This window comes from Danio aesculapii, chromosome 4 (genome assembly GCF_903798145.1).
Source record: "Danio aesculapii chromosome 4, fDanAes4.1, whole genome shotgun sequence".
In the NCBI taxonomy this organism is placed as follows: domain Eukaryota; kingdom Metazoa; phylum Chordata; class Actinopteri; order Cypriniformes; family Danionidae; genus Danio; species Danio aesculapii.
This window is the reverse complement of record NC_079438.1, coordinates 49,395,735-49,421,321: the sequence shown is the minus strand read 5'-3', so window position 1 is coordinate 49,421,321 and position 25,587 is coordinate 49,395,735. Positions and strand designations below refer to the sequence as shown.

The 25,587-nt window shown below is 32.1% G+C and overlaps 1 protein-coding gene across 1 annotated transcript; it reads right to left on the bottom strand.

Moving 5' to 3' along the window:
• Nucleotides 1-5,401: 5,401 nt before the first annotated feature.
• adm2a (adrenomedullin 2a) lies at nucleotides 5,402-17,691 on the bottom strand. The gene is made up of 3 exons (XM_056455104.1): nucleotides 17,606-17,691; nucleotides 17,082-17,303; nucleotides 5,402-8,043 (listed from the first exon to the last, which is right to left on the bottom strand). Exons 2-3 carry the CDS (start codon nucleotides 17,159-17,161, stop codon nucleotides 7,659-7,661), a joined length of 465 nt encoding a protein of 154 aa, XP_056311079.1. The 5' UTR covers nucleotides 17,162-17,303; nucleotides 17,606-17,691; the 3' UTR covers nucleotides 5,402-7,658.
• Between the last annotated feature and the right edge of the window lie 7,896 nt (nucleotides 17,692-25,587).

The window sequence follows — 25,587 nt, the reverse complement described above, 5'->3', positions numbered from 1 at the left end:
TGACAGGCCTTTGAATTGTTTAAAAATAATGCACACCCAAGGTGGCGATGTGATCATGATGCAAAGCAATTAAATGTTTAATTAAGCATACCTTTTAAAAGAGCATACTATAATAGTTTTCCGTCTTTAAATGACAGCATTCAAGTTATTTTTAATTCAGTGTAAAATAGTTTGATTCAGCATTAACTATTGACCTCCGAAACATCAGAAAATTGTTGTATTTTATGACTAAAAAGCATTTCAGTTGGTGCCAACATCAAATATTCAAGAAAATATGTTAAATATATAGGTTGATATTATTCTAAAAATATGAAGGTCAGATTATGTAATGTAATGGAATCTTGCATCATTTATACTCTCCTTATAGGGGAAACAAACATTATTTAACATTTGGATCGTGTATAATTTATGCTGCAGAACAGAACCTGACAGTAAAGTTCAGGTACAGCCATTATTTGTCTCATAAATCAAAAAACAGCATCTCTAAATGTCTCGTAGTGGCTCCAGCAAACTCATTCTTCTCCAGTTTTAAAATCTAAAGCCTGCACAACTCAGTTTTTCAGCCGTTGACATGAATAGATGACGTCTGTTGTCTCTGCAAATGCGTCAAAAGACGAATTTCTAGCAAAGTTATTAGTAACCTTAAGGCTTGAGTTCACAAATCAGACTTAGTAGTGGCAACCACAGCGAGTGTGTATGAAAACCTGTTTGGACAAGCTTACAGTTTATGCAAAAGTCTTAAATCTCTCCCACACACTGATGATTCCCATTCATTTCTCCATATTTGGTGGACAAAAAGCTGCCCATGCTGAACTTGATAATAAAGTAGCTTGTAGGAGCATGTAATTCCTACTGGCTGATGCTGATGCTTTGTTAACGCTTTTTAAATATAACGCTGAATGACTGTAATTACCCCATTTTAGACTTGGAAATCACAAGTAAACTTCTTGCTGCAAAATATGGCGTGCTGCATTTATGTTGTGATTGCTTTAGTTAAACAGGGCTCGTCTATATTTGAGTCATTTTCTTTGGACTCTTAACTGGTGCCACCCTGATTTACTTAAGTACATAAATTAAAAATACTTTTCAACAATATTTGTTCATTCCATAGCCGTATAGCTGGATTTGATGAATTTTCTCAGCATATTTTTATCTGGTGTTTCTGCTTCTGAATGTTTCTGCAGTCACTAAAATTAAACTAGTAAAACATTTTTGTTATTTTGTTACTAAATAAATACAGTGCTTAGCATATATAAGTACACCCCTCACAAATCTCATTCATTCATTCATTCATTCATTCATTCATTATCTTTTCATCTCAGTCCCTTTATTAATCAGGGGTCGCCACAGCGGAATGAGCCGCCAACTTATCCAGCATATGTTTATATATAAATATAGTTTTTCAGCACCAAATCAACATGTTGATTCAACTTCAGTGTTTTAGCATATTTCTTTACCATATGAGATACATTTAACTGCATTAAAATGTATTTGTGGGGCATTTGTACCAGGTAGGGAAAGTATGACTGATCCACATATGGTTAATTATGAATAAGAAAAAATTTATTTTGCGAAATAATAATAAGAAAAAAATAAAAATAAAAAAATTATAATAAAACTAATAAAATAAAATAAAATATATTTTTAAATTAAATTAAATTAAAAATTTATTAAATAACAAAATAAATTAAATAAATTAAAAACTTAAATAAAATTAAGTAAAATAAAATAAAATAAAATAAAATAAAATAAAATAAAATTAAAAAAAAAAAAATAAAATAAAATAAAATAAAATAAAATAAATAATTAAATAAATAAATAAATAAATAAATAAATAAATAAATAAATAAATAAATAAATAAATAAATAAATAAAATCCAGTAAAATAAAGTGAAAAAAATAATAAATAAATAAAAAATAAATAAATAAAGTAAAATAAATAAAGTAAAATAAAATAAAGTAAAATAAAATAAAGTAAAATAAAGTAAATGTAAAATGAAATTAAAAAAAAGAAATAAAATTAAATTAAAAAAGATAAAAAAATGCCCGTAAAACAATTCCACCAGACAAATGTGGAAATTAATGCAAAAAAGAAGTTTCTGACCCTAATTTTTGGCCACACTTGAGTAATCACAGACTTTTGATATTGCTCAAACCTCATATTATCTGTAACGAACGGTTTTATCATTGTAAGCAATACTGTTATTTCCGTCTGAAGGCTATGGTCATATGCTCAGCTGATCTGTGACCTGCTTTTTCTGTCTGCACAGCTGTAGTTGCATTGCCTGGTCACTTATTAATGGCTGAATTAGGAACCACTTTTTCCTGTCCAAGTGGAAATTTTGATGACTGGCAGGAGCAGAAACAACCCATTTGATTGCATTTTATTGTCAGAAGGCTTCAGTCTAATGTTTAACCTGTTGTGTCTGATGGTCACTGGTTCATTAACACAGATTCAGATGTTGTGCAATAAGGGTTGCGAATCTGGTGTTACAGGAATATGTTTGAATGGTTCTTGTGCTCTTTAGATTCATAAAGATAATGGATAAGCTCAGACAGATATTGCAGACAGGCTCAGGTATATTTGCTAATAGTATGTCATGGTCATGAGTTATGTAACTAGTGGACTAGTACAAGGTGAATGAAGATATAATGAGATATGTTGTAAGCAAATTGGTGAAAAGTGAAAGTGGGTCTATGATGTAATTTCTGGAGGATCAAAAAAACTATAATAATATTAATAGGACATATATCTAGATTTATATAATTATTATATCTAGATTTATATTATATTATATTATATTATATTATATTATATTATATTATATTATATTATATTATATTATATTATATTATATTATATTATATTATATTATATTATATTATATTATTACAACCTAAACCTTATTATTACAAACCTAAATATTTTGTGAATTACCTTTATGACTGTAATCTTGAATAATTTTGTTAATCAATTCATAGGTTTTGAGGTCATAACATTTGAACTGAATTGAATTTTTTTAATTTAATTTAATTTAATTTAATTTAATTTTATTTTATTTTATTTTATTTTATTTTATTTTATTTTATTTATTTTATTTTATTTTATTTTATTTTATTTTATTTTATTTTATTTTATTTTATTTTATTTTATTTTATTTTATTTGCAAAATTACATTACCAAATGTGGATCAGTCATACTTTCCACCCCTGGTACAAATGCCCCACAAATACATTTTAATGCAGTTAAATGTATCCCATATGGTAAAGAAATATGCTAAAATACTGGTTAAATCAACATGCTGATTTGGTGCTGAAAAAATATATTTAAATATAAATATTTTTTGTAACTGTAAGCCTATAATGTACCAAAATGTATTTCAAAATGTATTTCAGTATCAAAAAATCTGATGGGGATGTAAAGAGTATCAGTATTTAAAATAAAAAATAAATTATTTATGAGAATTTATTAGAAATAAAGCACTTCTTAATTTAGATATTTAAGACGAAAAATAAACTATTTCTTCCAATGTCACATACTAATGAATTCTCTTTGAGAATAATACTAAAATGTCAATGCTTGTAAATAATAAATATAAACACTATTAAAAATTACTAAAAGTAAATATTAAAACTTTTAAACTGAGAATATGAAAAAGCTAAAATACTAACATTTTATTGAAATTGGGGCTTAATAATGCTTCCATAAATATATTAAATAGCATATCTGTTTAAAACATTGATGATAATAATAATAATAAGTAAAATTTTTGAGCAGCAAATCAAATGATCTTCATGCAGCTTTGCCATGACTAAAGTAAACTACATTAAATAAATATATTAAAATGTAAAATGTATGTTTTAAATCGTAATAAAAGAGACAATAAAACAACAATTCTACCTCATTTATAATTAAACAAATAAAGCCTTGGTGAGGATAAGATGTTTAACATAAAAAAGTCCTAATAAGTTGCCTTATCTACTATGTACTTGCATCAAAAAATAATAAGTGGCCTTATCTAATATGTACTTGCATCAGTAAAATAAATAAAGTACTTACAGAGTTCATAATGTGATTGAGGTATTGCAGGTATTAAGTACAGTCATAAGTACGATGTAAAACATGTATGTACACAATAATTGCATTGTAACAAATCATTAATTTCAGTGTAAGTACATATTAGTTAAGGCCACTCTATATATAATGCAGGACCAAAAATTCTTACAGTTTCCTCAAACCTAAAATATTTGATGCTCTTTTGAATAGTTTTTTGTGATCATTTCATAGCGGCAAACCACCGCCGTTCACATTTAAAAGAGAACAACACGTCAGAGTTCATCTCACTACTATGTAGTGCTTTATTTCACAGGCAAAAATGAACAATGTAGGGGCGTGACAGTCTAAGTCTGCCACCTTCCCTAAATATACTACTTTTCGATGTGTGAGAAAACACTGCATGTGATAAATAACGTCTTTGGTGACACAGATACACAAACATAAATACATTAACTTAAATATTAAACCTAATAGTATTCACAAAAGATACTGGCTGTGTGCTAGAACGCCCTTTAAATACATTCATACACAAAACTCAAGTGATAAACAGAAACATGCTCCCGCTTTAAAGTGCTTCGCATGGTAGTAACAACACAACTGACCCTTAGTATCAACTAAAACATTTAAAGTTACACTTACACACACACACACATGACTTTAAAAGATTGTGTTTATCGCTTCATCACAAATACAGTGTGTGCCCAATGCTGATGCACATTAGCATGAATGCTAACGCTTGTGTTTTACTTAACAAACCAAGTAAAGGGGATAAAGGTCATTAAAATACGCAATACACGGAGGACAGCACACAAAAACACAAGATCAGGGCCAGATACTGACGCACTTGTTATGCTCCAACCCATGTCACCAAGACGTTCACAAAAAGATCAATAAATAGCTAGTTAAATAGTCAAATAAAAAAAGGAATGTGATCAATACGAGGCAGGTAAAGGGGCTCCCCGCTGCACGTGTACACAAAAAGTACAGATTAACCAGGCTCTCAGCAGTTTAAAAGCCTTTTAATGATCAGTCACGAGACATTAATCAGGTCCATTACAGCAGAGAGATGGTGTTGGATGGATAGAGAGAGAGCCTTTGAGCAGATTAGCTATTATTATTACTACTTCCTATGATCATCATCAGAATAAGCCATGAAAAAAGAAATATATAGAAGTATTTTTTTTACAGTTATCAACACCATCATGAAAAAAATCCAATTTAAATAACAGTACACATATATATATATATATATATATATATATATATATATATATATATATATATATATATATATATATATATATATATATATATATATATATATATATATATAATATAGTGTGAAAGGTATCAAGTAAACTCAGGTTTTTTGGTCAGTTCTCTGCCTTTCTGGAGCGAATTGAAAGCACTTTGTCCTATAACATAAAGGGTTTCGTGAGGTTGGCCTGGATACTTTGCAGAAATGAAAAGTTTCTGATGTTTAAGTAGGATTACGTCCGCTATTTTAATCCCCAGACATGGACTTTGATGTCTCACAGCATTCTCCTGACATCCACAGACCCCCAAAAAACTAGGGTTGACTGTTTTTTACGGCTACTTTTCCTATGTCTGTTGGGTATTTTTGGTGTGTGTATCCACCCACGGATTCAGACATGATTATTATAACAAAGGGAATTCTTAAAATACATGACACGGATGGAGAGTGTTTTTGGAAAGGCCGTGTTCCCGAAAGACTTTGGCACGCTCGCGCCTGAAATTTTGGTATAACTAGAATCTTTAATTAGAGTTACAAGAATGAGCTTGAGAATTACTTAAATCAAGCCAGCCAGTGTGTGTTGGGGACATTTTTAAGAGGATTTCTGATATTAAGAGTGGTGTGTTTTACTAATAAATCAGCTTTTGCCTTTATAATGAAAGTGAGTGCGCTCCAAAATCAAGGCCTTCTGACTCGCATTGTATGGACTAATGGGGGTAAATTTCTCAAAGTTTAACAAAAATTATAAGGTGTTTTTGTTTTCTCTACAAGGATGTACTGAAAACTATATAAGGTAACAATTCTCACTATTACTAGTGGCTTATTGCCTGTCTATTAGTAAGATATTGGCTGTTTAGTACTTCTCAAGCACATATTCTGCCAGATCCTATTCTACATCCCTCATCCTACGTAATACTTAAATCCAACTACTACCTTAATAACTATTAATAAGTAGCACATTAGGAGTTCATTGGGGCAAAAGTCATAGTTAATGGTTTATTAATAGTGAGAATTGTAACTTAAAATAAAGTGTTACTGCTTCGGGTGTGTGTTTACCGATGTAAGTCGCTTTGGATGAAAGCATATGCTAAATTTATTAGCGTAAATGTATAAAGTTTTTCTTTTTGAAAATGTTTTGCTAACAGAAGACAAGCGTATTCATGCAGATTTGTAAATTGCTGTATTATGCATGCCAGGCTAGTAGATGGCAATGTTATATTGTAGAGAAACACAAGCTGCACACACACATATGGTCTGGTAGTCCACCATTGTTGTTGTAGTCAGTTTTCACTTTGTATTTTTGCACCCAAAATCCAAGATGCATGATTTTTGTGATTGTTTTTAGTTTGTTTCATCATTATCTGCACATGCACAAATTGTTTCTTTAGTTACAAAGTGCTATCTACTGACTTTGCATGCACAATACAGCGTATTTAGTCGTTTTTGCATACCCACTCACGACTCAAAAGTGTTTTGGCAATCAAAATGGGACCTCTAACAGTCCTTCAGCTAGTTCCGCCTGTATTAAGGAGCTGGTTCATTTCTAAATGAGTTATAAGCTAATCATTTAGAAATGCTCAGAAAGGTCTTGGGTCTGTTTATGAAATGTGGCAAAGCCCAACATGATTAAGTAAGAGTGGAAACTGAGACCTTTAGGATTATAACTCATTCTCGTGACTTCACGTGAAGTGTAATATTTCAGGCGCCAGACCTCAGTGCTCGGTAAAGAAACAATGTACTAATCCAGATTCAGCAACAATTGCTACTGCGGGTTCAACCAAGAGACCACTGTGTTTATAAAGTCACAATTCGCCATTGTTTAAAACCCAAGGTTTAAGTTGGCGTAGGTATTCAGGTAAGAAGGTATCAGACATTGGTATTGAAACCACTGTAACAAAAAAACAAGTCTGGTTTCTTCTTAAAATCATCTTGCAGACACAAGGTGAGAGGGTTCAGAGTCTTTTGAATCACACGGGGCTTCAGATTGACAGAAATCCAATCGTGCACCTTGTTGAAATCCACTTTAAAGGCTCAGACGGTTTGATCAGTGGTGTAGAAGTTAAATAGATGAGTCGGGATATAATGCGGCTGAGCCCGGAATAATCTCTTGTCTTAAGACTTATAATGATAATACCAAAATTAAGTATACAAAAAAGTGTTTTAAAGGCACAAAGAAGACACCGTCAAGTAACAAAACATCCTTTCTGTCCCAAAAAGGCACAGCAGACACTCCAGAAAACCAATGCAGAGAGGAGGAGGAAAGAGTCCTACAGCAGGTTCCTATTGCAATTTAATAGACAGATATGTGTAACGCTGTTTTCTTGGTCTTAGTTTTAGCCTCTGGAGTCATCCGTAGCTGTGTGGACTGCGCGGGTTAATTGGAGAGTCTTCCCGTCCACTTTGCCCAACAAGTTGGTAGAGGCGATGGCTGAGGTTTTGTACCTGGCAGGTGCCTAGGACGCATCCCACACGCATTAGCTGGGGGTGATGGTGGCTGTGGTGCCCTCTTGAGTGTACATAACGTCGCTCTCTCTGTTTAGGGCTCTCGAGTGTTAAGGTGGACTGGAGTTGGTCCCCTGTTAGGTCTGCAGGCGGCGCTCTGGACAAGATGGCCCTCCATAAAATGGTGCGGTCAATAGAGATGCCATGGTCAGTGTTTGAGCTCTGAGTAACGTCTGGAGAGATGGTCGATTTCTCTCTTAGCTCTTGGAGTCTTGTCATGAAGTCCAACCTGTAATGAGACAGAGAGTGGAGTTGTAAACATTGCAGGGAAATTGGTATTTTAATACATTCTGGTATACTTGATTATTATGTTTCACCAATTCTGAATACATATAGATATTTAGTCATATTCTGTATTGTATCTCTCTCTTTATGGTTTTCCATAGATGTTGAAGATTGTGTGAATTATTTGATTGACTTTTATATTTAGCCATTAGAGGTCGAATGATATTGGATTTTGCTGATATTAATTAGTTAACCAATAGTTTTTAAAATAAATACTGAATAAAAAAAATAACATAACAAAAATAAATGTACTAAATTAAGGTAAGTTAGAGACATACATTAAGAAGAAACGCAAACATATGCAAAAAAAGAAATGCTAAACTTAAAATCGATTGTCCTGTTATTAATAACATTTTGTGAACATCAACAGATAAAAACAAGGCATAACTAAAAATATATACTGTATATGTAGAAATAAAATATAATATAAGTATGGACAAAAAGAAGAGATAGAGATTACGAGAAATCCTCACTTTTTACTTTGGATTCTGTCTGGATTTACTTGTTAGATATGAGCTTTGAGTAAAATGTTATTGACTGTTTTATTCTATAAAAGTCTGATAACATTTATCGCAAATTAAAATATTGTAAGAAAATGACAATTTGTTACTTTTTTACTTAATATCAGGGTTATTCCACCAAATGCTGATTTCTTTACTCTTCTGAAGTTAAAATATCGACGTTGTGTTGTCCAAAAATAAATATAAACATGTAGGAAAAACATGGTGCTCTTTTGTCAATTGATTTTTTTGTTTTTTATTAAGAGGGATCATATACAGCAGGAACTAAATGTGCAGGTTTGGCCAACCGTGCAAACATTTACGGCAACAACACTTCAGAAAAATCCGACTGCTCGCTGCTCAAAAAGGCTATGACTCTTTGGGACTCAGCGTAAGGCAAACACACTTGATTTACTCTGGTTTTGCTGTAATGGCGAGGCCATCTGCTCTCTGTTTGATTATAATACGACTGGTTTTTGCACAGGCCACTAATTCAGCTCTTGCTTTTAGGATTAGAAAGCAGCAGTTTACAGGTAGCAAAGTGAAAATCCACATAAAGATCAAGCATTTTTATACATTTTTATTTCCATATAATCTTTAAAAAAGAGGTGCATAAGCATAAAAGAACAGCCAAATTTGCACAAAAACTCTAAAGCTGAAATTGGAGAAATGACAGGGTATTGTTAGGTTGGACTAAACCATCTAATCTCATAGTGTCATGTTAAACTCGGTTAAAAAAAGCATGCTGAGTAACTCTAAATTTACACGACATGTCTTTGCACGCACTTTTTTTTTTGAAAGCTTAAAATCTCAACTTTCCAGAGGTCTCAACTAGCCTTTCCATTTGTTTCCATCATTAAAATCTTAACATGTAGGCCTTTTTTGTTAAATATTGTGTATTGAATGCATTTCTATTCCTAATGTAAATCAAATTTAGTCTTAATATAATAATATATGCATTTGTAGCATTCCTTTTTTTAGAAAGTTTACTTGTCTCAGTGGTTCGGTGTGCAAACTATGCAGCCAGCTAGATTTTTCCCTTCTTCTCGTGGTCAACCAAAATACCACCTCTTTAAAATATTATGATTATCTGCGCAAAATTGCTAGGATGAATAGGATAAATTTTTATTAATGTTTGCTACGCAACTGCTCTAACATGTTACATTTATGCGTACTCAGCAACAAACACATGCACCGCATCAGCTTCACATGATCAAGGTTAAGTGCTTTTGCCCCCTAAGCATTAGTTTCTCTTTGAGCTTGATCCAAATATCAGATGGTTAGGCAGAGATAAGCTGACCGTAGACTTCATCCATTTGCCCTCTCACCCCTTTGGAGACTCCATTATCACACTTTTATGCATCCTTAAATATATGACAGCCAGACCACCCTGATTCAAAGCTCATCCTAAATACAGCCCGATTAGAAAAACGTACTGCTGCTCTTTCTTTGTGGTTCATTGAAGAACCTTAAATATTACAAATAAGAAGAATATATGTGATATGAGTGATGTAGCGAAATCGCACTAATTCAGACTAAAATTATGATTGCTTGGAGTCTTTGAAATGACATTATACGTTCTAAAATAAACATGCTGAATAAAGTATAGCATTCAGTTCATGGGAAGAAATATAGAGACCACAAATTCTCAGTTTCTCTGGATTTACATTTTATAGTCATGCATTAGAGTCAAACGTAATTCTCGTTTCATTTTGTAAACTACTTATTACATTTCTTCCAAACTTCAGGTAAAAAAGCATTGACATTTAAAGCATTTTGAATGCATTAAACAACAAAAATATGTCATGTTTTAGTAATAATTGAATTTTAAATGACACAACACAAATTTTTACCCTCAGATGAGCTAAGAAAGCAATATTTGTTTGGAATAACCATGATTTACAATCACAATACATAAAAACATTTCTTATCCTGCTCTAGAAGCTCTAAATTTCAATATTTTTGTTTTAACCTTGAAGAAGTCTTATCGTAACTTTATAGAATAAAACCCAACGTTAACATTTTCTCCAACCCATACCTAGTAAATCCACAGAAACTGCCTATTTTCCAGTGGTCTCTTAATTTTTTCCATAGCTGTATAACTGAACAGACGTGCTAATTAAAAACCTCACCTGGCGACAATTGACCGACAGACCACAATGAAATAGGATCTCTGATTCTGGAGTATTTCTATAACCATAGTGTTCAGCCAGGAAAATTAGCACCTGCCCCACTGAAATTCAACCCATGTTGGGATTAAGGTGGTAATCATGTTATGCAGAAAAACCAAAGACACAGTCGAGTTTTGTGCCAAGTCAAATGTAAGACTCCTTTAAGTGAGCAATCAATGTCCTGATGTACATAGAAGCCAACAGTCTTCGGATTTGGACTTTGTGTCTGAGTGATTTAATCTTTAATAATGCAGCATGTTCACTGCCTGCACACTTCTTATTACTGGCAGACTGCCATGAAAACCCTGTGATGCCTTGTGGGAACAATTGTTTTGGGTAGGAAAACAATGAGATCTGATATTTGATTGGGATGTTCAGATCAGTCCAGTGTTACTGTTTGTTCTTCCCCTGAGGTTGTGATTTTCACGCCGCTCTGAAACTGGTCATGGCTGTTTGTGAATTGGTCATTAGATGGTTTATATTTAGCTGAACTGAGTCGTAATTATGTACCTGCCTTCTTTTATGGAAAATCTGACCATAAGTCACACCAAATGACATTCTCTAGTTACTGTGAGGTGTGTATTCCATAAATATCACCTTCTGTCCTGGTACACACTGACACATGACATATAATGACACATAATACACATCTTATGCTCAGGAATAGTAGGTTAAAAATAAATGCTCAGTACTGTAAATTAAATATCTATATATCTATATCTATCTATCTATCTATCTATCTATCTATCTATCTATCTATCTATCTATCTATCTATCTATCTATCTATCTATCTATCTATCTATCTATCTATCTATATATATATATATATATATATACCAATTATATATATATATATACCAATTATATATATACCAATATACATTTAATTGAGTGTACTTGAAAAACCATATAACTCCATATAAATCCATACTAATATAATTCTTATATATAATAAACATATTAATACTAATGATCCAAATTAATTCATATTTCTGGCAGCCATCCTGTATCAGAAGGATAAAACAACTATTATATTTATGCAATATAGCTGATAATCTGGGTGTTGAGGGTGGAGATAGACATAAATAAAATTGTGAAAGTGCATCTATTCAGACAGCTGATTTCTTTAGTTTAATTGACCACCATTAGATTAGTTCACGTGGTAAGTCCCAAGGAGTCTGATCCTTATTCCCTAAGTCTCTATGTAAAACATGAAATACTTAAAGACATAGTTCATAGTTGTTGAGGCTGAGTAAGTAAATGATAAGAAGTAAATGAAAAGTAAATGAAAAGAAATGCCGCTTTAAGGGTTAAACTTTAAATAGCAATAAGGAAAGTTGTTTTAACTGCAGCAGAAACAAGTGAAAGTGATTACAGCATTAACTGGGGGGCTTTTAAGCACTCACTCCCCTCGTGTGTTTGTTTTTATGGTTTTTATAGTTTCTGGTCAGAGTGGAAACGCCGCTTGAGGATGAGGAGAAAGGAATTCAGGTCTTAGTTACTAATCCAAAGCGGAATTCTGCCTGACGGATGACTTTTCCCTTTCACCTCAAGCAATAATGACCAAGCAACGTGGTGTAAAATGCTAATGTTTATGTTGTAAACGGACGACTGCATAACTCAAGTCCAAACACGACCACCCCTGATTCCCATTGAGTGTGAACCAACGTTTAACCATAGGACACCAAATATGTAATACAATATCAGAGCCAAACAGCATCTTATTAACTGACTGCTTTATCTGAAGTCCTACAAAATACACTGTAAAAAGCGATTAGTTACTTTGTTAACACTTTATTTTGATGGTCCATTTGAGTATTAGTAGACTGTCTGCTTAATATCTGCTGATATGCCCCTTCAATAGACATTTAACTGACTAAAAGAAACTTTGCAAGTACATGTCAACTACCCCCAACCTTTGCAAGTACACTAACCCCAACCTAACAGTCTAACCTAACTTATAATCTAATGAGAGTTAGTTAGCATGTAGATGCAATGGAACTTAAATTCAACAAACGGACCATCAAAATAAAGTGTGACCGTAACTTTATTTTAAATAAGTGAGTAAACTTGTTGCCTTAAATGCAGCAAGTTGATTTTACTTTTAAAAAGTAAAGTACTTTTGTTTACTTAATAATCATAGGGCAATGAGATCTCCCTTTTTTCAAAGTGAAGCCAACTAATGGCTTTTTACAGTGTAGAGTAACGTGGACATCTGTAATTCCTCTCTATTAATGATTATAGAGGATAAACAGTCCATGATAATACAGAAACCATTATTGCATTGGATATAGGACTTGATAGTTCAATTAAGTACCATTAAGCTTCTATATAATGGAAACATGCCTTTTAAACATTTCAAATGTGCTTCATAATACAAAAAATATATATTTGCAACCAAATACTGATCGCACGTTCTTTTGGGCACCTGAAATGGCTTTTCTTAACTATTGCTGTGAAAGCCACTTTATTTTTAAGAGCGAACCGCAAATCCATGCCACAGTGGGACGATCCAATTTCCAGCTGTTGTTTTAAACCTATAGTACATTCGACTTGTCGCTTGGCTCCTGTCTCTGCATTTTTTCCCTCACAAACTAAACCTCAGTATATTATGTAAGGGAGAAAACTAGGCTAGCTATTCTCAGAGGCCCGTTTGCTTCAGAAATTACACTTAAACCAGCAAAAGAGGCCCTGCTAACCACCATAATCGATTCTGGGACAGCATGTCAAACTATAAAAATCTCTGATGGTATCACAAAAGCTTCTGTATGTTCTCTGTACACAAATGAATTGTTATCGAACATTAAGTGAGTCCATGTAAAGAACACTGAGTTCTCCGTGACAAAGCGGGTCACAACGGAGAGATATTGAATGCTTAAAAACAAAATATAGACTACTTTTATGAAGCTTCCAGCAACATTTTGGGAGATTTGAACCATCCCTAGTTTGGTTGCATCTTAATAGCCATCTTGGTAAGTTTTTCATTTTTGGTTGAACTTTCTCTTTAAAGCCACCTGACATTACTGTAATCAGAAACTGCAAGTTTATCAGTTGTTTATTGTCGCATTGTGACTGTAAATCAACCAGTCAGATGTCTGTGACTCAATATCAGTCTAATGACCTCACCAAATATAGCAAAGACCGCTATCAATTGTACTGTAAATACTGTAGGCCAAGGACAACACAGTCCTTGCCTTGAGATTTTGATTTTTCACATGTGACATTGCTGCACTATAAAAAAATATAACATCAAAAAGTCACGACAACAAATATTTTGATGTTGTTTTAACTTATTTTTTACAAGTTAATCAGGTTTAACTAAATATTTTAAGTTATGCAAAGTTTAACTTAATATTTTAGTCAGTTTAATTGATGTAAGTTGAGGACTAGAAAAGTAATTTTGATTCAACTTAAAAATTTAAGGCAGCACGATTTTTTTACAGTGTGGGTGGAAAAGAGCATCATTAAATACTATGAGAGCAAGATTAAGTTCTAGCTAGATTAATTAAATTGATTCAAAGCCTGTATCATGAGTTCATATCTATTCCTCAATCCTCAGATTGACGATGAAGAGAAATTGACAAATTCAGCAAGACACAAACTAAGCAAAGCAGGTGTCAACCAGAAGAGGGCAGAAAAACACTCATCCTCCACAAATTCATTCTTTCTGAGTACCGTCATCAGTCATCAGCCAGCAATAATGACTTGACAAAGCATGTCGTTGCTTTACTACGTTAAACTGCGGCTTTCAACAGCAACTGGCTGAGTATCCTATTACAGAGATTTGCTGCCAATCAAATGGGCTTTCTGGAAAAAAGTGTAGACTTTTAATCTGCTATTAAAACTATCAGAGAAATGTGCACTTTTATCAGCCGTATTCGCTTATTCGTCTAACCTTGACTCAGAAATGACGCAAGTGTTTATCTTTGTGCTAAGAAAAGTAAAACATTGTATATTAATTTCCATCCTTTGTGATGGGTTGACATTCACAATATAAAGTATTCTTTTAATCACACGATGAGCTCCGGTGTCTTCTGGGAAGTGACTAATGGCTTGTTTTGTGGCGGTAAATGCCAAAATTGCATGATGCAATGACTTTCAGTGCTTGCCTTATGTAAAAGGAAATATTGTATATAATAAATATGCATATGTACACAAAAAGTGCTGGGTTCCACACAATCGATTTGAGTTGGTAAAACATGAAGGAATTAAGTTAACAGTAGCTGTGGATTGAACATAAAAAATTAAGTTGTCCCAAAATAAAACTCAATAATTGTGTTGTTTCAGCTCATTTTTGATAAGTAGTTTGAACAAACAGCATAATTTTTGGAGTGTACACACTATAAAAAGTGATTAGTTACTTAAAGCGGGTAAACCAATTGCCTTAAAAGCAACAAGTTGAATTTACAGTAATAATGTAAGTAAACCCACTGTAACTTGAAGCTGTCAAGTTGACTGAATTTTTATAATTATGCTAATTGTACTCACTTAAAAAAAATAAAACTAAACCAATCACTTTTTTTCCAATAAACCTTTAATATATTTGTTTTTTTCAGGTTTTCTATATCTAGCAAAATGACATACAGTAAAATAAATCTGCTCTTCCAGACTCCAGTGTGTCTTTTAAATTCAATATAGACTATAATGTAGATTTCATACTAACATATGTAATGACGCACCAAATATGTAATATTGTGATAATTACAGTAATTATTTGAAAACAGACATGCTAAAATAGTCTGACATTGTAAAATTGATTAGTGTTGAGTAAAAAAGTTATATATTACAATTTTAAGCCTATCTTACTTTATAAATATGCGAAAATAGCACAGCACATGCATTCACACATTTAGTTACTTTAAAAAAAGTGACTTATATTGTATATCAGAGGTCTTTTTTTAATTTTACTTTGAATTTACTTTTCAAAAAAAGAAACTGCAGATAATTTAATAATAAAAGTTATTCCTGGTCACATTTGTGATTGATGAAATATTGCAAATGTAAAGACAGTTTCTTAATATTAACGTTTTTCTCAATATCAGGCAGTTGTGGGGAAATTAAATGAAATTTTAATAAATTCACATTTACTTTTTAAAAAATATATACTTTAAAAATCTGCACTTTTTTAAACAATGTGACTCATTTCAGTTCAGTTCCTTTATCACAATGAGACTTTTCCCCACTGATCACGACGTTGGCATATTTCTATTGTGAACATAATCTCAAAGAATGTCAAATATATAAATAGACATATTAATTCATGTTTTAACTTGCTTTTATTGGTGGAGCTTTGGCTCATCTTTCACTGTAATTAATAAGCTTTGATCATGTGACCCATTCAAAGTGCATTCAAATATTTACTGTCAGACAATCATTGTAAACGAGAATGCATATGATCAAAGTATCTATTAAGCATTTTATAATAGGCTATACGCAATGAAATACACACACTGATCATAAACTGATACTGTAAAAGTTGGTTTTCTCACGCAGCAGGCGGGTGAACGGTGGGATGCGTGCGTTTATACAGTCACGTCTACCATCCTAACTGACCTTGCTCTCTGCAACTACAATCTCTCGCGACACAACATCCTCCCTTTGTGTAATATTTTGCATATAATACATCCCCGGTGCCAGCCTAGTTATAATAAATGCTGCTAGATGCTGCAGGTCCGCGATTCAGCAGGTGCGTTTAACTTTTTGAAGGAACAAAGATTGAAATTGTTCATTCGACTCTTTTCCGTGAATCGATTCTTTTGAACTATCAGTTGTAAAGATTCACCGACGCAGAAAAAAACTTTCGTCAAAGCCACATGTTGCTGTTTAATAATACAGGGCCTGTTATTATTAAGGGTCTACATTGTGATTTCATGTGTCCTAATCAGTTTAAAGAAACATATAAGAAATCGTCATGCTTGAATGCGTTTTAATGCACCGTTTAATAAAACAATGTTTACCCAAATTAATTCATTTTGTTTAAGACATCCATGTATCTGCAATATTTTTTGACATTCAGTACATAAATTAGCTTAAAATCTCAGACAATTAAAAACAAATGATTTGTTGACTTTAGTTTGTTTAAACATTTGTACAGCTTATGATTAAAATCGGCATTCGTAAAAAAGATTCGACTCAAATGAACTGTTCGTTTAACAGGCAGCGCAGCCGTTCATTCATCCTTTAAATTAGATTGGGTTACTTCAGCGCAAAAGTTTGCACATATACAGACACACTAGGCCAATATTAAACATTGAACAATCAAAAACATAAGTTAAATAGACTGACAAACAAATCTGAGGCAGATTCCTACCTGTTTTCCACCGGTAGAGCCAGCAGTTGTGTAGAGAGCAGGCTGATGCAATACACTAAAACCGGGAAAAGCGCTCTCATTGTGGGATAATGGAATGATATTCTCACGCCCCCTTGGTCAGGAGGGGGCTTCCAATGAACCTGGACAATATTCAATTTCCAGCTAAACTTCCAAGTTGGAGCAAAGGTCCAACTCTAGGGTGCTGTGCTGTTTGAAGAGCTCCTAAAACAAATTTTGAAAGAGAAACATTATTTAATGCATTTTTTGTTTGTTTTGCCACAGAAATTAATATCAAAACGCAGACATCAACATATTTGTATAATCACATGCTAACTTTTAAACGCGCTTTGTTATAATAAAAACTTAATATTATGCACACAAGCTGGAGAGCGCATTAATGCGTAAACTCTAATTAGTTGCCAACTAATTAGCTCTACAGCTTTTCCTAAGATTTGATTTAAAAGCATTGAAAGTTATGTTTATATTCATGTGCATCATATATTATAGATATAACGTTTACTGACCTTTATCTCAGGTTTAGTGCCACGCGCAATACTGGTCTTGAGATATTTTCCACGGGTGCGCACGCACGCGCTCGCCAAGATCAAGCTCTCGTGAAGTCTGAGGTTCAGCTGACATTGACTCCTTTAAATATGGACTGGGCGGGACTTCAGTGCCATTTTTCAAAGGTGTGTCGGATGCCTTATTGCGGATCATGTAGTGAGTCACTGTGGTATATGGGCGAGCTTGATATATAGTTACTCCTTTATCTTTGAATTTTAAGGGCAGCTTGTAAATTGCCTATGGATATAACTTATTTAGATGAGCGTAATAGCCTTTGATAGGTGGCATACACACTTTTTTGATCCAAAAGTAATTGTAACATAGATTAAAAATGCTGGGTGCCACACAATTCCTTCATGCAGCTTTAATTGCTTTTACAAATTTAAGTGGATTGAACATAAAACTATTAAGTTGTCAAAAAAAAAACTTAAGAACTGTGTTTTTTCAACTCATTTTAAATTAGTAGATTGAACAAACAGCAAAAATATATTTATTTTATGTGTAATTGGACAGCATTTTCACTCAATACACTAACATTTCTCTTGTTTTATCTCTAGTCGTTGGGTCGAGTGTGCAAGCAGGATAAGGATTCTTTGGAAACCGCTTGATTTCCCCAGAATTTCAGGAGGGCAAGACACCCTCGCCCTCGTACGTAAGTAATCATGTGCATTTTAGTGATAATTCTTTAAAATAGACTTTGTTTTTACAATTGTGTCACAGAAAACAAACCATAAGTTGCAAAAGAAGTTGTGATATCATCTGCACAGTCATATTGAATTATACAAAAGGTCTAAATTTAGTGTAAAAGCAAGTGTTTAGTAGGTTTATCTAATATGCATTCATTATGAATATAGTGAAGCTTTGTTTCAATGAACTTTATTATTATGCATCATGTATTTACTTTGATCTCTTGCGCACAGTCATGGTGCAATTGTAGAGGCAGCTGAGCATGTGACAAACAAACTCTGAACTCTTTGTGGTGTTTTCCACTTTTCCTTGAAAAATCAGACTTTTGTAAGAGCCCTCTGAATTATTTGTAAGATAAAGCTTATGTTTAACTAACATGCATGCAATTAATGTTAGTTTAATTAACAAGTGGCTTAAAAATAAACTATTACTTAAAAGTGTTTCTTCGATTTCAGCACTTTACGTAAAATCTGGATTTTTTTGTTTTTATTTATAAATATATTTAGTTATTATTATTAATAATAGTAATGATGATGATAATAATAATTATAATCTAATAAAAATAATGATGATAATAATATTAATGTGAATGCTAATAATAATAATAATAATAATAATAATGCAAATGATAATAATAATAATAATAATAATAATAATAATGCAAATGATAATAATAATAATAATAATAATAATAAAAATGCAAATAATAACGTGAATGCTAATAATAATAATAATAATAATAATAATAATAATAATAATGAAAATGAAAATAATAATAATAATAATAATATTGCAAATAATAATAATAATAATAATAATAATAATAATGATAATATAATTTATTTATTTATTTAGCAATCAAATTAATATATTCAGTTTATTGAAATAGACAAATTAAAAATGATTTATTAGAATTATATATGTCTCAACATTATATATTATATTATATTATATTATATTATATTATATTATATTATATTATATTATATTATATTATATTATATTATATTATATTATATATATTATATATATATATGTATATATATATATATATATATATATATAATATATATATATATATATAATTATATATAATTATATATAATTATATATAAATTATATAAGAAATAAGTAATAGGATATATAAGTAATAAGATTATAGTAGGTAGATATAAGTAGGTAGATTTCCTTTTAAAGCTGACATATATTTCCCAACCATCTCTTGTTTTTCTCCTTAGGAATATCTTTCGGCCCCAGTTAGGCAATGCATGTCACTTATTCAGGTCATTGTTGGACATTTATTACATTTTTATTAAATGTTTAAAAGTTTACAGCTGCCTATATATTATGGAAAAATCCAACCAACCTTCAGTTTAATGAGCCACAGATAGCTGAATTCAGAGAAATTCTTAGCACCCAGCAAGGTGTACGTGCCTGGGTTTAAACCATGTTGGCAAGTGCCCCCATTTACATAATTGGTAAAAATCATGTGACAACCTGTGAACTGGAGCCAAAATCACAGATGAGAGCAATGAATCTCCTCTTCTAAACTCTCATCCACTGTATACGTGCCAATTAGTGTACATGAGTTACTACACGTCACCGCCAATCAATCTGCTTCAAACCGCCTTTAAAGCTGCTGTGATTTTCCCAAATCATACGATAGCATGTTTGTTTTCCAAAACAATAGCTGAGATAAAAAAAGATTATCACATGATGCACTGTTGTAATAAATATAAGTATGAGGTCATGATTGTTGGATAAATTAAATTAGAAATTTTGAAGAATGGTATGACGCGATAGATAGATAGATAGATATAGATAGATAGATAGATAGATAGATAGATAGATAGATAGCTAGGATAGATAGATAGATAGATAGATAAGATAGAGATAGATAGATAGATAGATAGATATAGTTTTAATGAATCTTTATCCAGTTTCAATATTTTTAACAAGCATTTAAACAACTGTTATTATGTATTATCATATTATTATATTAGATATTATTATATTATATTTTATATATTATCATATACTCATTAAATTTGTTCCACCTAACATATAGAAGGATAAACCTACTAAATTCAAATGAGGTGTTGGAAAAGCATTACAAACAACAAGATTTTAACTATATTGAGTATTTTTTATGGTTTTCTTGATTTTCTCTTAATTTATAACAATTTTATAAACAATTTTTTTCATAACATATTTATTGGGGTGTACATTTTTTCCCACCTTGATTTTAAGTTATTGTGTTAGATTAGTTCCTGTTTTGGCTTTGGTCTCAACTAATATAATGTCTATACACAAATATCTCATTGTGTAATATTCTACAACATCCTTAGATAGATAGATAGATAGATAGATAGATAGATAGATAGAAGATAGATAGATAGATAGATAGATAGATAGATAGATAGATAGATAGATAGATAGATAGATAGATAGATAGATAGATAGATAGATAGATAGAAAGATAGATAGATAGATAGAGGGAGGGAGGGAGGGAGACAGAGAGACAGAAAGAGATGTAATCGATATAGATATCTAATCGAAATGTGTAGTAATAGATATAACCTAACATATGAAGTAATAGAGAGATAAACCATTTAAATTCAAATGAGATGTTGCAAAAAATATATAAATTATATTTAGTTATTTATTTATGGTTCTCTTTTCCTCAATTTCCCAAAAAAGTTTTTTACTGTTATTATTGGGGTATTCAAATTCTTTCACCCTGATCCAGTTTTGCCATTGGTATCGACTAATGTATTGTATTTACACAAATGTGTCATTCTATAACATCCTATTATATATATATATATATATACCTAGACAGACAGACGTCTGTGTAGGTAATTGTGTAGTAATATATATGTAGTAATATATTACCTAACATGTAGTAACAGAAAGATAAACCATTTAAATTCAAATAAGGTGTTGCAAAAATTATATGAACTATATTTAGTTTTTTTTTATAGTTCTCTTTATTTTTCCTCAATTTCTAAAATGTTTAAAATTATTATTATTATTATTATTATTATTATTATTAGGGTATACAATGTATAATGTATAATATTTTATAAGATCCTTTATGGGGACAGACAGACAGACAGACACAATAATACAGCTTCTTCTCATGTTTGCTGCCCCCTAGTGAACAACACTGTGGAGAATCAGGATTAATTTTGAGGGGTCATAAACAGAAGGCAGTGGTGAAGTATTTGATCTCCCAGGGGACATTTCTCAGTACACTCCAAGTACACGCAAACAATACATCTTAAACATTACAAACACAAAAACAAACAACCACCACACCGATCCTCTGGCTGAAATATCAGTGACGTCTTTTCCCTCTTCAGAACGAAACAGTAAACCTCTGTGCCAAATCAATTTGAAAACACGCTTGTTCCCACACGACTAGCTCGCAGTCAAGTTTATTTGCTCTCCTGTGATGGACAGACAGTGCTCATGTTTGTTTTCTGATTTAGTTTTGTTTCTGTTACACATTATGCAGTGCACTTCTGTCCTATGTATGTACTATAACTGTGGATGTGTGTGTGTGTGGGAATGCAGACTGTCCGAGCGCTTGTGTCTGGGTGTGACTGCAGGGAACAATGGATATATATATTTCTAGAGGTAAATTTCTATGAATGGAAACAAAGACTCGAGGCTGTGTGTGTGCTAGTGGATCAAATAGCTGGCTCTTATAAAAGATGAATGAATAGTGGTGTATCAACACAGACGTGTGCTTCATCCTCACGTGACTCACATGACTGTTAGATTCCCATCACGTCATTCAACAGGATTTGTCAGGCAGGTACCGGTTACTTTTTCAGTGTCACCACCATTCAGTTTAATTAGACTGCTAAATTGGATTTGGTTTATTAGCTGGGTTGAGCAAAAAACATGTATTTTAATGTATTTTAAAATAAAATATCCTACCAAATACCTCAGTTTTAAGCGTTGGTTCGAGTCCCAGAGGGGCCAGTTGGCATTTCTGCATAAAGTTTGCATGTTCTCCCCATGTTGGGGTGTGTTTCCTCCAGGTGCTCCAGTTTCCCCCACAGTCCGAAGACATCCGCTAGAGGTGAATTGCGTTAACAAAATTGCCTGTAGTGTAAGAGTGTGTGCATGAATGAGTGTGTATGGGTGTTTCCCAGTACTGGGTTGCGGCTGGAAGGGCATCTGCTGAGTAAAATATTTACTGGAATAGTTGGCGGTTCATTCCGCTGTGACGACCCCTGATAAAGGAGGGACTAAGCCGAAAGAAAATGAATGAATTAATGTTTTGATCTCAAGCCTATAGGCAAATCCCTTAGAGGCTGCATTTTTTGACGTCATCATGTAGACCTCTTAAAAAGTATTTTGCAGTATTTTAAAACAAATATAAAAGACACTAAAGTATTCTGATTCAAAATATTAAGCCATTTTGTATTTAAAATACTAAATATTATATTTGTAATATAATATTAAGTAGTATATAATAGTATAAATAATAGTACTTAATAGTATATTTGTATTATATAAGTATTTTAAATAAAAAATACTATTTTATATTTGAAGTACGTATTTTAAAAACATGTATCGTAAAAATACTGCCCATCCATGAGCATAGCTCACTTTATTTGTGCAGATTCAAAGTAGTTTCTTACAGCTTGACTGTTTTCTGGAGCTTGAAGGTTGTAAAATAAATATAGAACTGTCATGTTTAATGTTTGATCTATAACAAAGATGATGCAGAGAGAAAAATAATACAGATTAAAGAAAGTAAAACATGACAAAAAATAAGTAACAATAACTTTTTTAAACATTGTTTTAGAACATTGCCTGTTTATGCAAATATATCAGTGAACTTGGCCATTTGTTGTCAGTCTCACATGGGTTGTTTAGCATAAGTATCTGATGCGCCCATAAACAAAATGTTTCATCTTTTGTGTTTGATGCCAAAACACAAAAGAAACACAGACAGTTGAGTTTACTATACACAGGACACAAAATATTTTTATGTGGGTGAAACGATAAGTGCGAATTGTTAATAGTTTGAATAAATAAATAAATATATATGGATGATTTATAGAATTGCAGGGGCACGCTGTTACTGTGATATTTCACTTGATTTCTCATTCACATTTTAAAAAACAACAACATGATGACTACATAAAATCCAGTTGATGTGGTATCTGGTTTGAGGTTAGCACCTTGACCTAAAGCACAGAATGAAAAGGTCGACTTTGTTATTGTCAACTCTGTTGTCTATTTAAACAAAATGTTTAGCAAATCTATTAAACAATAATATTAACAGAATTAAATGCTTCCTATCAGATTTAAGCATTTCACATTGTTTTACATTAATAATGCATTCGGTTTAGTGTTAATTCAGTTCAAGTTTAAGGGAAATGAGTGGAGAATGCTTGAAATTTACCCGCAATTCTGAAATGAGTAATATTTCACTGACCATATTTTATTTTTTCATAATTTTATGTCTCTTAAGTGTATTTATATATATAAATATATCTGTATTCACAATATTCATACCAAATATTCATATAAATTTGACATATTTATTAAATTTCTTTGATATATTTTAATATTTTCTATTATTTAAAACAATGAGCATTGAAAGCCCTCATTAAAAGGAATTATTAGAATTAATAAGATAATCTTTTTAATAAATACAATTAGTTAAGCATCAATTATTAACAGAATCAAATGCTTTCTATCAGATTTAGGCATTTTTATATTATTTTACATTATTATAGGATTCAGTTTACTGTAAAAACAGTTTACGTTTAAGGGAAATCAATGGAAAATGCTTGAAAGGTACCCACAATTCTGGAATGCGTGATATATTTATATTTAGATTTCATAAATGTATGTCTCTTAAGGGGATTTTTTAAAATAAATATACCTGTATTCATATTATTCATAATATATATTTATATAAATATTACATTTGATCTATTCTTTGAAACAATGAGCATTAAAAACCCTCGGTGAAAGAAATAATTTGAATTAATAAGATAATGTTTTCAACCACTAGCCTTCACAGACTCTTTACTCAATATTATCAGTGTTTTCTTCACCTCAGATAATGTGATATTAAGAATTAGGATGCTCTGAGATGACCTATGATATTCTTCAACGCACCTCTTCCTGTCTATTGGTTTGTTGACAGGATATCATGTGACTTTGAAATCCGGCCGAGCTGCTCTACTTTATTCTACCAATTTACACACACACAGACAGACCTACAGCGCTACCTTTAGAAACGTGTGCCTACACATTTGTCCTTCCTGTCATATGACTAAAACCAAAGCACAACCCACGGCTCTTCCTGTTAATCTCGCACTTTTGTTCATAAGTGTATTGTTCATCTTTCTGTAGTGATAAAATACATATATGGCTATTTTTTTGTGAAGCTAAATCTCATTTCATGCTTCTTGGGTTGGATGAATAGTAACCTCACATACAGTGCATATCCCTAAAAGCACTGTTCTTGCTGGACAGGTGCAGTGGTTGTGCTTTTGGCTCAGTTTTTGGGAACTGGATATGGATTTAGGCCAGCTGCACGCAGGATTTCATGACCGTTAATGTCGCCGTTTTCATTGCATTGTGGGAAACTTGATCTCTGCGTTCATTGTTGAACAGAAAGGATGAGGCTCATCTGTACCTGCTCCATTTCTCAGGCTTTTTTTCTTCTTCAATAAATTTGCTGTTTTTTTGATTAGCATTTTGGGCCATCACATAACGGAAGGCTGAAGTGTCATGTGATCCACCTGACACGATTTAATTACACGACTGCTTATATCTGGCCATCTGTCTGACCTGAGCAACTCTAGTCACTTGAAAACAATATTTAAGACTTGTAAATTATGTATATAAATATATACACAGTGAATGATGGATGGATGGATGGATGGATAAATCCGTAGATGGATGGATGGATGATGGATGGACGATCGGACAGAGAGACAGGCAGACAGATAGATAGATAGATAGATAGATAGATAGATAGATAGATAGATAGATAGATAGATAGATAGATAGATAGATAGATAGATAGATAGATAGATAGATAGATAGATAGATAGATAGATGGATGGATGGATGGATGGATGGATGGATGGATGGATGGATGGATAAATTCGTAGATGGACGGATGGACGGACGGACGGACAGACAGACAGACAGACAGACAGACAGACAGACAGACATATAGACAGATAGATAGATAGATAGATAGATAGAT

Excerpts from the sequence above, each read along its gene's own strand:
- adm2a (XM_056455104.1), bottom strand. The coding sequence starts at position 17,161 with ATGAGAGCGCTTTTCCCGGTTTTAGTGTATTGCATCAGCCTGCTCTCT. Across the intron at positions 8,044-17,081 it reads GCTCTACCGGTGGAAAACAG|GTTGGACTTCATGACAAGAC; the intron begins GTAGGAATCTGC and ends GTCTCATTACAG.